The following is a 16611-nucleotide window of genomic DNA, read 5'->3' as shown; positions in this document are numbered from 1 at the left end:
TTCTGATAATGGTTACAGCATGTATCTAAGAAACCGAGGACAGGAAGGGAGTTTGTGTATGTTAAGGCAGTGCTTGATTATATTACTTTCAGCTAAAGCAGTTCAGTTAGGTTTTTTTTTTTCAGTTAGGTTTTCAAAATGGCTACATGCTCACGCTCTCACCAAGACAAACTTTCTGTGACTTTCTCCTAAAATAACACACAGCACAAACTAGCCTAGAGTTTAGAATTAGGGATTGAGTGAGGCGGTTCAGTTAAAGAAAAATGACCATGAGACATCTTTTCAGATTTATGAATAGCAAAATAAATGCATGAATCCTGACACCACTTCGCATGGAACAATCACTTATGTACCTTTGAATGCTATTTTGTTTTGCTCTATGAGTTATTGAAAATCAAATTTTTTCTGCAGACTACAATGGATAGATAGTATGGCATTTAACTTTCCATATGTACTTGGGTATCTGAGCGCAATGCAAGTAAAGAGTGCTGAAGAGTGGTAATGGCCTACAACTACTTGCGTTCAAAGGCACAGTGACCCTGTATAGGGTTTCCAAGGAGCGGCTGGTGGGTTTGAACAGGCGACCTTGTGGTTAGCAGTCCAGTGCGTATCCTATAGCGCCACACCAAGGACTCCTGCCTTCATTTTACTGTACTTAAAAAAAAAAAAAAAAGACTATGTGTTGCTTCTATCTTCTTTCCTCCTCTCGGTCTTTCACCATTCCCCTCTTCACAAATGTTCCCGAGTTTCCTGTTTGTAAGCTGGGTGCTAGTTTCCGCGAGTCCAACACTAGGGCAGAGGCGCTCGGACCACGCAGGAGACACTGCAAACCGAGCCGCTACAGAGCCTCCGGCGATTAACCAAAGTAGAATTTCAAGTCTGGAAAGGGGCGGGACCTTGGACTGCCGAGGAAGTTTGGTCCTCATCCTCCGCCGTCCTAGACCAGGTCCGGAAGAAGGTCGTGGAATCTGGCTGCTGATCTTTGCGGGAGATGGAGTTCGACTGCGAGGGTGTGAGACGGCTACTTGGCAAGGTGGGGGATAGCCTGCTGGGCCGGATCTGGGGGCCAGGGCTTGAGGGGCGTCCTGCACGCCCTATGGGCGTCTCTACCCTGGGCGAGGCCACCTTCTCTTCTCGTTTCATTGGCTGTGGGAAGCGGCCCCTAGAAGATTGTAGGGGTCGGCGGCCACGCCTTCCCTCCAGAAGTCTGGGCTCCGATTCCGCACGCATGTCTGTTTTATTGCTCCCCAACCTCCCCTCTGTGCGGTGCCTCCTCACCCTACCAGATTTACTCTCTTCAGAGCACTGTCAGCACATGCTATGCCTTTAACCCCGCAATTCTCTGCCTGATAATAGCCTGCTCTTCTTTTCTCGGAGAACTCAACACTGATGTCTCTTTCCTCTACCAGCTTTCCAGAAAAAAAATTACCACATCGTGGAGTAATTACATTCAATGAATGAAAAGACTAGAGTAGATTTAGGAGTGACGGTAAGGCTTTAAGACCCAGGAGAGATCCTCTTACGTTAAAAAGGTTGGCTGATGGGAGAGATGACCCAGAAGTCTGTCCTACATTTTTTGGTCACCAGCTTCCTGGTCAGAAGGCACTCAAAAGATCATTGACAGGAGAATGGATAATTTGTACTATATTCATAAATGGGAAACAATGTATAGCAGTGAAAACGAACTGTATGCAACAATACAGATACATCTTAGAAACATTGAGTGGAAACAAATTGGAATTTATATTCACAATTATATTTGATAAAATCTAGAAACAATGATTCATAAACAACTTTGTGATCACATGTGATGTAAGCACGGAGGGAAAGAGTAAAGAAATGAATACACAATTCAGGGGTGGTAGAGGAATGGGAGAGGGAAGGATGTCATGCTGTCAGAATGCCATGATGCTAGGTCTGGGCTGTCTAATAAAGGCTGGCCACATTCTGTGGGAGAAAAATGAGAGTGCTTGCTCACATAAAGATTTGCAGTCTCTGAAACCGTATGGTGCAGTTGTATTTTGTCCAAAAAGGTAATTCTGGCTTGGATTCAACTTGATGGCAGTGGATATTAGACTAGTCACAAAGTGGCCATTGAAATTAATAAAAATTAAATAAAATTTAAAATTCAGTTTCTTGGACTTATTAGTCACATTTCAAGTGCTGAATAGCCACACATAGGTGGTGGTGGTTAGTTGCTGTTGAGTTGGTTCCAACTCATTGTGACTCTTTGCATAGTAAAGTGAAATACTGCCTGGTCCTATGCCATCGTCACAGTTGTTAACGCTTGAGCCCATTGTTGCTGCCACTATATCAGTCCATCTTGTTGGGGAGTCTTCCTCTTTTTCATTGACGCTCCACTCTACCAAGCCTGATGTCTTTCTCCAGAGACTGGTCTTTCCTGATTACATGTCTGAAATATGAGAGATAAAGTGTCACAATCCTGGCTTCTAAGGCATGTCTGGCTGTACCTCTTCCAAGACAGATTCGTTTTTTCTCTTGGAAGTCCGTGGTACTTTCAGTGTTCTTCTCAAAAACCATAACTCAAATACATCATTCTACACATGGGTGGTGGTGTATGCCATCGATTTGGTTCCAACTCATAGCAACCCTATATAGGGTTTCTGAGGCTATAAATCTTTACAAGAGCAGAAAGTTTCATCTTTCTCCAGTAGAATGACTGGTGGATTTCAACTTCTGACCTTGATGTTTAACATCCCAGCTCATAATCGAGTATACTTCCAGGGCTCCTTATCACACATGGGTTGTTGTCGTTAAGTGCCGTCAAGTCAATTCTGATTTATAGAGCCCCTGTATAGGGTTTCTGAGGAGTGGCTGGGGAGGTTGAACCAACCTGGAGTCTAGTTGCATTAGCCCATAGTGCCACACCAGGACTCCACAACAAGAGTTGTTGTTGTTAAGTGCCGTTGAGTTTATTCCGACCCATAGCGACCCTGTATAGGGTTTCCAAGGAGCAGCTGGTGAGCTTGAACCACTAACCTCGCAGTTCAAATGACTTTGCAGTCTGACACATTAGACCACAGCGCCACACCAGTAGTGGCTGCTATATTGGGCAGCACAGATGTAGATAATTCTCATCATTTCAGAAAATTACATTGGACAGTCCTGTTGTAGATCATAAGGAGATGAGTTTTCATGGATGTTTATTTTATTGTTACTCCTCAAAATGAGTTGGATGTAGTGATTTTAATCTTCAAGCCCAGGCTCTGGGTTTGAGTTCTGACTTCACCACTTGCCTTGTGTCTCAACACATTACGTTTTTTTGTTTTAAGTAGAAAACATCAGGATCTTATTGTTAGATTCTAGAAATTGCTACGGTTTGATATGAAGAAAGAAGCATAGGCAATACAATCCAAACATGGGCAATACAATCAATGAAGCTTTGTTTTTTATATATATAAAAAGACATTTCACCTATACCTATAGCTTGTCTCATATTATCCTATCAAAGGACTGGAGAAATGGGTTTGAAAGGTTGCAGTCTTTTGATCTTAGATTTGACCTTGTCAGTAGGGGTGCAGTTCTTACAAAATTAAAAATTTGAAAGGATATATGTTTGTGTACTATGCTAGAGAAAACTCACCTAACTATGCGCTGAAAGAAAATCAGAAATTGTATACCAATTTCTAATGTATTTGCTTTTGTGGTAACTTTTTTTAAAGAAAATATGTCAGTCGTGTTGAACAATCCCTGTCCAAAATGACCTGTGTAGTTAGGGGCACCGCAGTGTAGTGAATTATTTAATGTGTCTTCTAGCCATAGTCTGTAACTCCCACTGAGTTTGGGTAAGAGAAGGTAGAAGAAGATGCTGAGATGCTGATAGGATTATATGATTCAGTTGTAAGTTGTTAACAGAGTTATTTGTGGTTGTGAAAACTTTGAATCGTAACAGGTATGAAAATGAGCCAACTCAGAAGCAGGGGGTGAGGGAGAATCTCACAACCATCAAAGAAAGAGTCAGGAATGGAGTCAACACATTACTTTGATTCTCTAACTCTCACTTTAGTCTATAAAGTGGAGCAATTGTAAGCCCGACCTACCTTGTAGAGTCATCCTCATAAGGATTATTTCAAATATTACTCATGTCTGGAAAGCGTGTAAGTGTTCAGTTAAATGTTAACTAATTTTTTTGTTGATCATAGTTTTATTTTATGATCATTTTTCTCTTTTTAGTACAAATTCAGAGATCTAACAGTGGAAGAACTAAAGAATGTTAATATGTTTTACCCACATTTCAGATATTCTGTGGACACCTATGGTAAGAATCATACCTTCTTGTTTTTGTTGCAGTATTTGAACTGTTAGTTATTTGGTCCTTTTGTTGTTGTTATTGTTGTTAAAGTGCCATTGAATTGGTCCTGGTGGTTGTGGTGATGTGCCGTGGACTCAGTTCCGACTCATAGCGACCCTGTACAGAGTTTCCAAGGCTGTAAATCTTTATAGGAGCAGAAAGCCTCATCTTCTCCCGCGGAACAGCTGGTAGGTCGAACTGCTGACCTTAAGGTCCGCAGCTCGATTTGTAACCACTGTGCTACCAGAGCTCCATATTGAATTGGTCCTAGAGAGCTGAAAAATCCATAATTTCTCATTTCCCTCTTATCCCCTGATTTTAAGTTATACTTTGTGACTTTTATTTCCTGGGGAAATTTAAGCATTTGTCTCCTAAGTGAAAGGTCAGCAGTTCGAGCCCATTCATTGTTCTGTGGGAGAAATATGAGGCTGGCTGTTCCCATAAAGATTTATAGTCTTGAAAACCCAACTTTGTCTTTTAAAGGTGCTACGAGTCAGAATGGGCTTGATGGCAGTGGGTTGTTAGTGGGTACATGATTTTTATGACCAGCTCTGTGAAGTAATATTAGTATCTTCATTTTTCCGATAAAGAAATGGAAGCTCAGAGAGTTTAAATAATTTGCTCAACATGACAGTTATAAAGAGTTAGGGTTTGTGCCCCTGTCTGAGTACCCCTTGTGCTCATGCACTTATATATTTTTTCCTCATTGTATGGATTTGATGCATTGTTGTACCAGTTTATTCTTATTGTCATTTCTGCCTGCCTAGAGAAAGTGATCTCTGGTGCCATCAAACCCTCACATTACAGAATCAATGTTGTTTGTCAGTGTACATTTTACTATTGGGAACAATGGCAACCATGTATCACAATTCAGTTTTAGCTTTTGAATAATTGGCACAATGAACATTCATACTTACAGTTTCTCAACCACGTTTCTAGATGTATTTTCTGCCCCTAGCTCATCCACTGCTTCCCTCATTTGAGCTTTTGCCATGGGGTGGTCCCTTCATCCATTGTTGTTACCTTTTACTCATGGAGCTTCAGGTAAATGTTTGTACTTAAGTATAGTCTTGGCCTTGAGTTTTCTATCTCAGCCTGGGTTTCTCTTTATGCTTTCTGAGAGCTCATCAAATCGATTTAGAAATTTTTCTTCCTCTGTTCAAATAGTATAATATCTGAGGTGCTAAAAGGATTACCTTAAAACAGTGTTTTCCCCATGTGACCTAATCAATCAATTCACAATAAAAACTTCAATAAAGATAGTGTTTGAGAGTTTGAAACTAGAGGTAATGTTTTGGTACCTAGTCTTTTACAAAAAAAAAATTTTTTTTTAATTGTGATTTGGGTGAGAGTTTACAGTACAAATTGGTTTTCCATGTAACAATTCCTAACCCATTTTGTTTCCTGAGGCTGATTGCAGTTCCCACAATGTGGCAGCATTCCTTCCTTCCTTCCTGTGTTTACCAGTACCATTAGTTCTTCTTTCTTAGCCATTCATATCTTCTGAACTTTATCTGTAGGCAAATGTTACCCTTTTGATCTTGTGTGATTGATTGTTCAGTATTTAGTCTTGACATTAGGGCACTGATTCTCTACCAGTGTATCCCAGCTATTGATGGGAAGGCTGCGTTTTCAGGGCAGTGAAGGCTGAAAAAGGTTGAGACTCACTGGGTTAGAGAAACTAAAGAGAATAATTATTTACCTTTCTAAGAGGTTACTTTAAGGAGCTCTGGTAGCGTAGTGGTTACGAATCAGCCTGTGAACCTTAAGGTCAGCAGTTCGAAACTACCAGCAGTTCTGCGGGAGAAAGAGGAGGCTTTCTGCTCCTGTAAAGATTCACAGCCTTGGAAACCCTGTATAGGGTTGCTATAGGTCGGAATATACTTGACAGTGCTTAACAACAAGAGGTTACTTTAAAAGATAAACTAACTTTCACTGTAACTGTACCTTAGAAACACTGGAGCCCAGTATGAAAATGCAGCATCTACAATAAAAAAAAAAAAAAAAAAAGACAAACGAATTTTTTTTATTATAAAAGTTTTATAGCTGATTTGTTATGTGACAATTATTTAATATTTCTACATTTTATAATACTGTACTTAAGAAGTTTCACAGTGAAGATCTCATTTTATTCTTTTTTTAAAAGTTTTTATTTTGAATGGAGTGATAGTTTACATGGGAGAACATCAGTTTTACACCATCGTTTCATTGCCATGATTACAATCTCCTCCATGCATCATCATTCAACAGTGTTTGCTTCTAATCCCTCTGTTGTTATTGTTGTTGTTTTAGTGGGGGTGAGGATGAATAAAAAAATACTGAGGAATATATCATTATTTAAACAACCAAAGAGCACATTCTACAAGGCTTCCTCCTGGCCGCCAGCACACAGCCTTTCTTTTTCCATGAGTCTGATCTCATTTTATTCTTATGAAAACCTTGTGAAGCTATTTTATTGATAAGGAAACTGAAGCTCAAAGAAGTTAAAGGACCAAAAGTTATATGCCTCTAAATGGGGAGATGGGCCTAGAACTTGGGACATTGGTATCAGAGTTCCATATTCTTACAGCTATACCCCTCCACCTTTTAAGAAAATGACATCTAGTAATTTTCCCATGTTATTGTTACTTATTGATCCCTGGATGATGGTTTTTAGAGAATGTGTGTTTTAACACAGTTTATTCTACTTCTGATTGCACATTTTGGGGCTTTTTATCTCTCCAGTTTTTAAAGATAGTTCCCAGAAAGACCTGCTGAATTTTACTGGCACTATTCCTGTGATGTATCAGGGTAAGTCTGGAAGTTTAAAACTCGGGGAGTTTTCTTACAAAGCAATTTATTTGTTGAGAACTTGCACATTGGTCTAATGCTATAACATTCTCAAAGTATTTTCATATATGTATGATCTGTACAGAGCATGATGAATCTTCTGTTGGATAAACACTGGACTGGGAACCACAAGGTCAACGGTTGAGGTGCCATGAATTGGGGTGGACTTGATAGCAGCTAACAGTGACAACAGACTAGAACTTCAAACTCCAATACGGAAATTTTAAACCACAGGTATCCTCACACCTCAAAAGAAAGCAACACAGTTTAGGATGACCTGCTAGGTTAAAACTGTTGTTATTAAGTGCTGTTGAGTTGGTTCTGACCCATAGCAACCCTGTATAGGGTTTCTGAGAAGCAACTGGTGAATTCAAATCACTGACCTTGTGGTCTAGTGCATTATCCCACACTAGCGCCACACCAGGACTCTCTAGGTTAAAATAGCTAAGTGTTTATCCAAAAAGAAATAACAAAACACTAATCTCCCCTATGGACTCCTGGTGTGGCACTATAGGATCAGTACTGGACTGAGAATCACCAGGTTGGCTGTTCAAGCCCACCACCTCAGAAGCCCTATACAGGGATACTATAAGCTAGAACTGACTCAATGGCACTTAATAACAACAACAAATCTCCCCTGTACTTAACTCTGACTGTTTGTCCAGACATACTTCCTCCTGTGTTCAATAAAGACTAACCTTTCAGATAAGTGTCAGAGGAAATTGCTTATAGTGTGATTTGAAGAACACCCGTGAAGCTTTTGTTCCACTGTATTTCTCTGAGTGGTGCCTGAAATTCCATCATAAAAATTCATTCCTCTTTTAAATTTCAAATAATCCCAGGCGAGATGACAGCTAATATATATGTGCATATATATATTACAGTGTTGTGCTTATAAAATGCTCATTAAATATTATTGAGTTACTTTATTTTATTATTCCTGAAGGGCTAGGACTAAATAAATGTACTGGATATTTAAGAAGTGGGTACACAAAAAGGGGACTAAGGAGGATCTGGAATCTAAACAGGGAGAGAACAGCAGAATTTACTGTCTCTTACAAAGGGGTCAGCACCATATGCTGGGAATACATTGCCTGGAAGACACCAGGAAGCTGAGTTTCTTCAAAGTGGTGGTGGTGGTGATTGTGTGCCATCAATTCGGGTCTGACTCTTAGCAACCCTGTATAGTGTTTCTGAGGCTGTGAATCTTTACAGAAGAAAGCATATCTTTCTCCCACAGAGTAATTATAGATCACTGCTGACCTTGTGGGCAGGGTAGAGGTGGCAGGGGGAGAGAGTGTTCTCAAATTGATACCTTTGCTTTAGAGATGTCTTTTGCAGCAGATTTGCCCATGCAATACATTGTTTGATTTCTTGACTGCTGCTTTTATGAGCTTTGGTTGTAGATTCTAGTAAAATTAAATCCTTGACAATTTCAGTATTTTTTCCATTTATTATTAAGCTGTGTACTGCAGTGTTTAGTTGTGAGGATTTTTCTCTGTCTACATTGAGATTTACTGCTTACTGAAGGCTGTAGTCTTTGATCTTCATCAGTAAGTGCTTCAGGTCCTGTTCACTTTCAGCAAGCAAGGTTGTATCATCTGCATATTGCAGTTTGTAATCTCCAGTCTTTTTTTTTTTTTTTTGAGTCTCCAACCTTTGATGCTGCATTCTTCTTCATATGGCCCAGTTTCTCAGGTTATATGCTCAGCATACAGATTAAAGAAGTATGGTAAAAGAATACAAGCCTGATGCATACCTTTCTTGATTTTAAAACATGCAGTATTCCTATGTTCTGAGTGACTGTCTTTGGTCAATGTATAGGTGCCACATGAGTACAACTGAGTGTTCTGTAATTTCCATTCTTCACAGTATAATCCAATAATTTGTATGTTACAGTATCTACAAGTATTGAGCTTCTTGTGAGCCAGCATCAAATTCACTTAAGTTAATTCATTGTTGTTTGTTTGTTTATTGTTACTCATATAAGAAACTTTTCTTGAACAGCCAGTATGTTCTGGGGTTATAGAAATGAAAAAGACATAATTATTTGTAAAAGTTTACAGTGTAGAAGGAGAAACAATCCTGTAAGCACATAATTTCACGGCCAAATAAAGTTTAAAATGGAGGCATCCATTACCTTCCAAGAAAAGTTACATAGCTTGCTTGGATGGGGCAAAGAAAATTACGTAGAGGAGATGCTGCATCACAAACTTTTGGCAGAGTATGCCCTATAAAGGCTTGTTGAATTAGATTGAGTTGAATTGCATGAGCTGGCCATAGTCTTAATAAAATTTCCTTCAAGGTTATACTGGTATTTTCCTGATGCAAACATATCTTCAATGTAAGTATGGACAAAATGGGGGAAGTAGGCCTTGATTTACATAAATACTTAACATATAAACTGTCAATAACATATGTTTCTTTAAAAAGTTATGCCATAAATATAATGCTTCCTTATTATTTGAGTCTGTTTATTTTATCTTGAATAGGTAATACATATAACATACCAATTCGTTTGTGGATTTTGGATTCTCACCCTTTTGCTCCACCCATTTGCTTCTTGAAGCCAACTGCAAATATGGGAATCTCAGTCGGAAAACATGTGGATGCTCAAGGCAGAATATACTTGCCATATCTCCAAAACTGGAGCCATGTAAGATCAGTTTGGATTTTTAAAGATTTTTTTCATTTTTCCACATACTTATCTTTGATCCTGATGCTACAAACAAGTAAAATACTGCGTTTTATTTCAATGATAGTGATTATGTGGTCTTCTAAGGTCATTTAGAGTCCTGATGTGGTGCTGTAGAATAAGCTGTGAACCACAAGGTCTGTTTGAGCTGCAAGGTTGGTAGTTTACACTCACTAGCTGCTCCTTGGAAACCCTTTATAAGGTCGCAATAAGTCTGGATCGACTTGATGGCACTTAACAACACCGCCACTAAGAACAAGGTCATATGAAATTCAGAGGGAGGTAGGGGATCATACCTTGTGGAGATAATAATAATTCTACAGTACCTTGAGTGTAAGGTTTATATGATAAACTAGTTAAGATAAATTTTCATTTAAAGTATGTATGTTGTTGTTGTGTGCCATGGAGTCAGTTCCAACTCATAGCAACCCTGTACAGGGTTTTCGAGGCTATAAATCTTTATGGGAGCAGAAAGCCTCATCTTTCTCCCTTGGAACAGCTGGTAGTTTCGAACTGCTGACCTTAAGGTTCGTGGCTTGATTTGTAACCACTATGCTATTCCTCACAAACCCTGGAATATATGTTGCAGAAAAAATTAGTATTTTGGCTTTAATTTAGTTATGATAAAATGATAAGTTATAATCACCATTTACAAACATTATACTTAATTGAGGTATGTCATTTATTTTTTATTTGCTTAAACATGTGCAAGGAGGAAAACAGATGCTTTTCTAAACTTCGGGAGAATAAGCACAATTTACATAGTGCTGCCTGAGTTAATTATAACAGGGTCAGTGAAAGGAGGCTAGATGGATTATTAACAAGCCTGATGAGTGAATTCAGTTTTGTTTTTTTTTACAAATTTATAATGAGTAAACATTTCAGACAAGTAAAACAGATGTCCTAGACTCAAGATTAAAGTAATAAAACCACCTTAGATCTCGCAGGAAAACTTCTTGCAAACAAACTACTCACTTTTATGATAACAAGATGTATCAGTTTTTTTCTTCTCTCTAAATTTACATTAAAAGGTAATCTCCAACTCCATGCTCTGTGTTCTCAAAGGGATTTGTGTCAGCAACTTCTTCACTCAGAATTTCTCACTACCTGTCACTACTGTATTTTATTCAACAAACACTTAGTACTTCCTATGTGCCAGGCATTGTGATGCAGCAATGAACAACAACAAAAATCTCTTACTCTTGGGATTTATGTTCAGTTGGGAATTAAAAATTTGTAGCTTATGGCTGCGTGCCCTTCAGTCAGCTCCAACTCAAAATGAGTTTCAAATTATTTTACCACACTATCCTGTAAGGGCTCCTGGTGTAATGCTATAAGATAAACACGGGACTGTGAACCATAAGGAGAGCCTAAACCATTTGCATCCAGGAACTAAGTGTGATGAATAGTGCATGATATAAACTTGCCATTTTAGAAAGACAAATGGTAACCTTATTTTAATTTTCAGTTCTTCAGTTATGTGAGAAATGAAAATCCTTTTCATATATTTCCAACTATGTGTTTTTCTTGAATTGTCTGCTTATATCCTTCATCCATTTTTATCTTTTGTTTTTCTAATCCTCCTCAAACAATGGTTTGACAATGTGCCCTAACATGGGATCATATTTTCTGAGTGTTTCTTTTCTTTTGGTTTTCTTTGGCATCTCTGTTCGTTGTTTGGTTGTTTAATAAGTAATCAAAGCTAGTCCTGTAATCTAGTTGAGGTGTGCTTGACTGCATCTCAGCTAGTATTGATTTAATTTTATTATTCTGAGCTTCTTTATTATATGATAAACTCGGTTTTAAGAAGACACTGTTGTTTGAATTGCCCTATTTAAAGGTACCACAGAACCTCTAAGTTACACATGCAGGTGGAATTATAATTATGTTGCATAATTATATGTAGTGTAATTATATAGAATTTTAGAGCAGGAAGGAATGTCAAGGTCATCTAGGCTAGGGGTTGCAGATTATTTCCCCAAGACATTGAAATAGCTGCATTGGACCTACAACATTTTGTTTTGTAGTGGTTTGGTTTTGTTTTTTATACGATTTGAATGCCTATAGTCATGTCCTTTCCAATTTGCCACAGTAAACATTTCTGCAAGTTTTCTTAGACTTGACAGCTTTGCACATGTATGTTTTTGCATGGTCCCTGAAGGTCTTTGAGTCTTGTAATCCTAATGCTCCTGTTTCTTGTGTGTCTTCCGCAGCCTAAATCTGTTATTGTTGGATTAATTAAAGAAATGATTGCCAAGTTTCAGGATGAGCTTCCCCTGTATTCTCAGTCATCATCTGATGAGGCTTGGCAGGTAGACTTGCTAGCCTATATTGCAAAGCTCACTGAAGGTTTGTATTTTTGTCAGTTAGATTGCCTTGAGAGTTATCATGTTACATTTCTCACTGAAGTTTTTTAATTTCTGCTACTTGCTTTCTAATTCAGCTCCACAAATAAATGTCTGTTGTATGTGTAAGATAAAAAATTACTGAATATCTGCCATAGGACAGTGTTAGTTAGCATCAGTTCCAGCGACTATGACTGCCCAATATGTAAAAGAAGTTATTCTTATACAAATAGGTAAAATAATTCTTATTTTGTTCTATTAAAAAAAAAAAATCCAGTTAACATTGTGCTGATTGTGTCTCATGGCAGCCCCATGTGTTTCAGAGTACAAGTGCTCTGCATGAGGGATTTTCATGATTAGGGCTTTAAGAAGCAGATTGGTGAGCATTTCTTTTGAAGCATTTCTGAGTGCGTTTGAACTGCCAACTTTTCAGTTGGTAGACTAGTATTTAACTGTTTGTGTCACCAGGGACTCTTGTTGTAAATCATTTACTATATATGAATCACAAGCCTTTTTCATAATCTGTTCATGTGGCCTGTTGACTCATTCAGTATATTGGACCAGGAGATCTGTGATTCTTAATGTTTCTCATTGAGGATTAAGCCAAGTAAGTACACAGGCTTGAAAAAATATATTTATTTATTTATTTAGCATTGTATACCAGAGCAATAAAAATCAGAATTTTTTTTAGAATTATGGAAATCTTATTTTTTTATTTAAAAAAATTATACTTTGACATCTTTTAGAGTTTTATTGATAATTTAAAAATATTTGGAAAATTTTTTTTAAAATTACTATTTAGTGGAATACTTAATAAGAAATTGTAGACTTCAAAATTTAGACTCTCTGTTTCTCTTGCATGCATGCATTCATTCATTTTCTTTAACAAAATTTTTGAGTCCCTATTATAGACTGGCTGTACAGGGTCGCTATGGGTCAGATCCGACTCGATGGCACTTAACAACAACAACAATTATAGACTGGAGTCCTGGTGTGGCGCTGTGGGCTAATGTGTCAGACTGCAAAGTCAATTGGAACTGCAAGCAAGGTTGGCTGTTCAAGCTCACCAGCTGCTCCTCAGAAACCCTATATAGAGTCTCTATGGGTCAGAATCGACTCGGCGTCACTTAACAACAACAACAGTATAGACGAAGGAGCTCTGGTAGCGTAGTGGTTACAAGTCGGGCTGCCAACCTCAAGGTCAGCAGTTTGAAACTACCAGCAGTTCCATGGGAGAAAGATGAAGCATTCTGCTCCCATAAAGATTTACAGCTTCGGAAACCCTGTGCAGGGTCACTATGAATCGGAACTGGCTCCACGGTACTTAACATTATAGATTGGGGAGTTCTGGTGTGGCGCTGTGGGTTAATGTGCTGGACTGCAAAGTCGGTTTGAACTGTGAGCTTGGTAGTTCAAGCCCACCAGCTGCTCCTGGGAAATCCTATACAGGGTTGCTATGGGTCAGAACCGACTTGACGGCACTTAACAACAACATTATGGACTGGAGCCCTGGTGTGTCGCTTTAGGATAAGCACTTGACTGAAAGTCGGTTTAAACCATAAGGTTGGCTATTCAAACTCATGAGCCACTGCTCAGAAACGCTATACAGAGTCCCTTTGGGTCAGATTGAGTCAGCAGCATTTAACAATTACAGATTGGAAGGAACCCTGGTGGTGCAGTGATTAGGTGTTCAGCTGCTGACATAAAGATCAGTGGTTTAAATTCATCAGCTGCTCTGAGGGAAAACTATGTAACAGTCTGCTTCCATAAAGATTTACAGCTTTGGAAATCCCATGGAGTAATTCTCTGTCCTATAGAGTCAATATTAATTAGAATAGACTTGACAGCAAGTGGTTTTTAATATGCACTGTAGTTCTTGGGTGATGCAAATGGTTAACCAAAAGCTTAGAGCTTCGACTCTACCAGAGACGCCTTTGAAGAAAGGTCTGGTGATCTACTTCTGAAATAATAGCCTTTGAAGGCCATGTGGAACACAGTTCTTGTCTGACACACATGGGGCCAGGGGCGACTGGATTGAAACTGGTTGTTGACTAGCATTGTGTTTTCATTATAGGTTATCAAAGCCTAGTGTATTTTTTTAAAAGATGCTAAAATGAATTTTGAGAGTACTTTAAAATTCTCAAGACAACCCACTTTAATTTCTAGGTGTTTCAGAAATAAATTCAAGAAGCTGGACAAATCATGAGACTAAAACACTTAATAAAATTACCGTCGTTGGAGGTGGAGAATTGGGTATTGCCTGTACATTAGCAATTTCAGCAAAGGTATGTAAACTTGATGAATATAAAATACACCTACTTCTCACTTAGCGACTATCTTGTTATCCAACATTTCACATTTACGGCAGTAGTAAAAACTATATTCAACTGTATTCCGCATTGTCGATGTACATCTGTGATTACAGATGCCAAGGTGTGAGGTGAGAGTAATGTTGGCTGTGATGGTTGACTTGGCTGGGCCATGATCCTCAATGATTTGGCAGTTATGTAGTAATGGTATCTGACAGTTAAATAATAATATAATTTGGCAGTTAAGGAATGATGTAGTCATCCTCCGTTTTTTGATCTGATGTGGTCATCCTCTGTTTTTGCATCTTGCCAGTTTTTGGTTTTGGAGCCTTAACCATGTCAGTAGGAGTTGGGTGTACATCTTTCATAGTGTGTACTTTCAGGCAGTTTGTGTGGGCACTCAAGAAGTGATGGCTTCATTTATTTCATGTAGGAAAACCTCATTTTTCTTACATCTAGTAAGTTGACAAAAAGCTCTCATTAATGATGTTGCCTCTTAATTAGTAGTAATTAGTAATCATGGAATAGATTTTGAGAAAATATAATGGGCTCCTTACTTTATTCTGAGGGAAATCTCAAATTGACATTCATGTGAGTTAGTCACACAACCTCTTGTGTGCTTTCTGAGTCATTCTGCTTTAATTAAACTCTTACTTAATATAATTCTTATTTAACTTTAGCTTCTTCTGAAATTGGCATCTTTTGAAAAGGATTGACTTTTATAAGATAGTAGTTGCTAAGCTGAAATTTCACACTAGTTTGGGATTTATTTATTGATCTTGGTTAGTCCATTTCACTAGATCTTCAGTATATAAATTATTTGCAGAACGACTTAAATCCCCATCTATATAGGTTTAAAAGTTTTGCCTACTTTCTTGAGAGCACGGTATCATAGCAACAGCATGCTTTATGTCAAGTAAGGATGTAGCCCAGAATAGGTTAGCTGATCCTCTGTATATTTATTTGGTAGCTGGCATTAGTTTGTTCTATCTACATTCTTTCCTTTCCATTTAACACTTGCGTGTATCTTGGAGACAGGTTCACTTCAGTAAATAAATTATGTCCAAAGAACTACAAAATTTAAAAAACTGACTATTCAGAACAATATTTACTAACTTTTGTCATTTATTTCCTCCATCCTCCACCTGAACACACATTCCCTTTAAAACTGGAACTTGAATTGTTTTTAGTTATTTTGTTGCTAAATAAACTGCTTTAGTAAATATCACTTTGCAAGTTGCTTGTTTTCACTGAATTGTTTTCTTTGGCGGATATATGCACTCAAAAATAGTACTAGTGAGTCAGAAGACGGGAATGATCTTTATGGCACTTATTACATACTGCTAGATTGCTTTTTAGAGAAACAGAACTAATTTATGTTGCTAAAAATAATGTGCTCCTGGACCTACTTTTGGCATCCCTACCTATGCCGGATCAGTAGGCAATATGAAAAATGGAGAAAATCCTGAAGTTGTCAAGGATTTCATTTTACTGGGATCCATAATCAATGCCCTTGGGGGCAGCAGTCAGGAAATATAAAACATCATTTTGCATTGGGCAAGTTTGTTCAAAGACCTCTCTAAAGTGTTAAAAAGCAAAATTGTCACCTAGAGAACCAAGATACACCTGATCCAAGCCATGATATTTTCATTCGGCTCTTGGCATGAGAAAGCAGCACAGTGAACAAGGAAGAACAAAAATGAATTGATACCTTTGATTTTTTTATGTTTTATGTTTTATTGTGAATTGTGTGATAGTTTACATGGGAGAACATTAGTTTTACATTCATTCGATCATACATCTTTTCATTGCCATAGTTACCATCCCATCCATGTATCATCACCCAACCAAAAGGTATACCCTGCAAGCCTGCCCCCCACCCCCAACAGTCCTCAGCCTCTTTCCCTCTCTGGATCCCAAGTCCCCAGCCACTTTATCTCTTCACGTCATCTTCTCTGCCTCCATCATCCTCACTGCTTCTCTGAGTACAGTCCCTCTCTCCGCTCTTCTCCATTAATGGTCTGAGGGCCCTCCGCTCCTAGGCTGAAAAGTTTATCACTCCCCTCCTTGCTATAAAATGTCCACCTTTACATTTCCAATCCTCACAATCAGTCCTGATAA

The 16611-nt window shown here is 38.3% G+C and overlaps 1 protein-coding gene across 1 annotated transcript in view; it reads left to right on the top strand.

The window, feature by feature from the left end:
• The first annotated feature begins 991 nt into the window (after positions 1-991).
• Positions 992-16611, top strand: part of UEVLD (UEV and lactate/malate dehyrogenase domains) — a 62841-nt gene continuing 47221 nt past the window's right edge. The window contains exons 1-6 of the mRNA XM_006865833.1: positions 992-1033; positions 4195-4279; positions 7037-7102; positions 9634-9797; positions 12050-12185; positions 14348-14466. Of these exons, the coding sequence (XP_006865895.1) occupies positions 992-1033; positions 4195-4279; positions 7037-7102; positions 9634-9797; positions 12050-12185; positions 14348-14466 (612 nt within the window). The remainder of the gene's footprint in view (positions 1034-4194; positions 4280-7036; positions 7103-9633; positions 9798-12049; positions 12186-14347; positions 14467-16611) is intronic.

The sequence above is a fragment of the Chrysochloris asiatica genome, unplaced genomic scaffold, assembly GCF_000296735.1.
Source record: "Chrysochloris asiatica unplaced genomic scaffold, ChrAsi1.0 scaffold00083, whole genome shotgun sequence".
Classification (NCBI taxonomy): domain Eukaryota; kingdom Metazoa; phylum Chordata; class Mammalia; order Afrosoricida; family Chrysochloridae; genus Chrysochloris; species Chrysochloris asiatica.
Note: the sequence above shows the minus strand (reverse complement) of the source record. Positions and strands in the feature narration are given on the sequence as shown.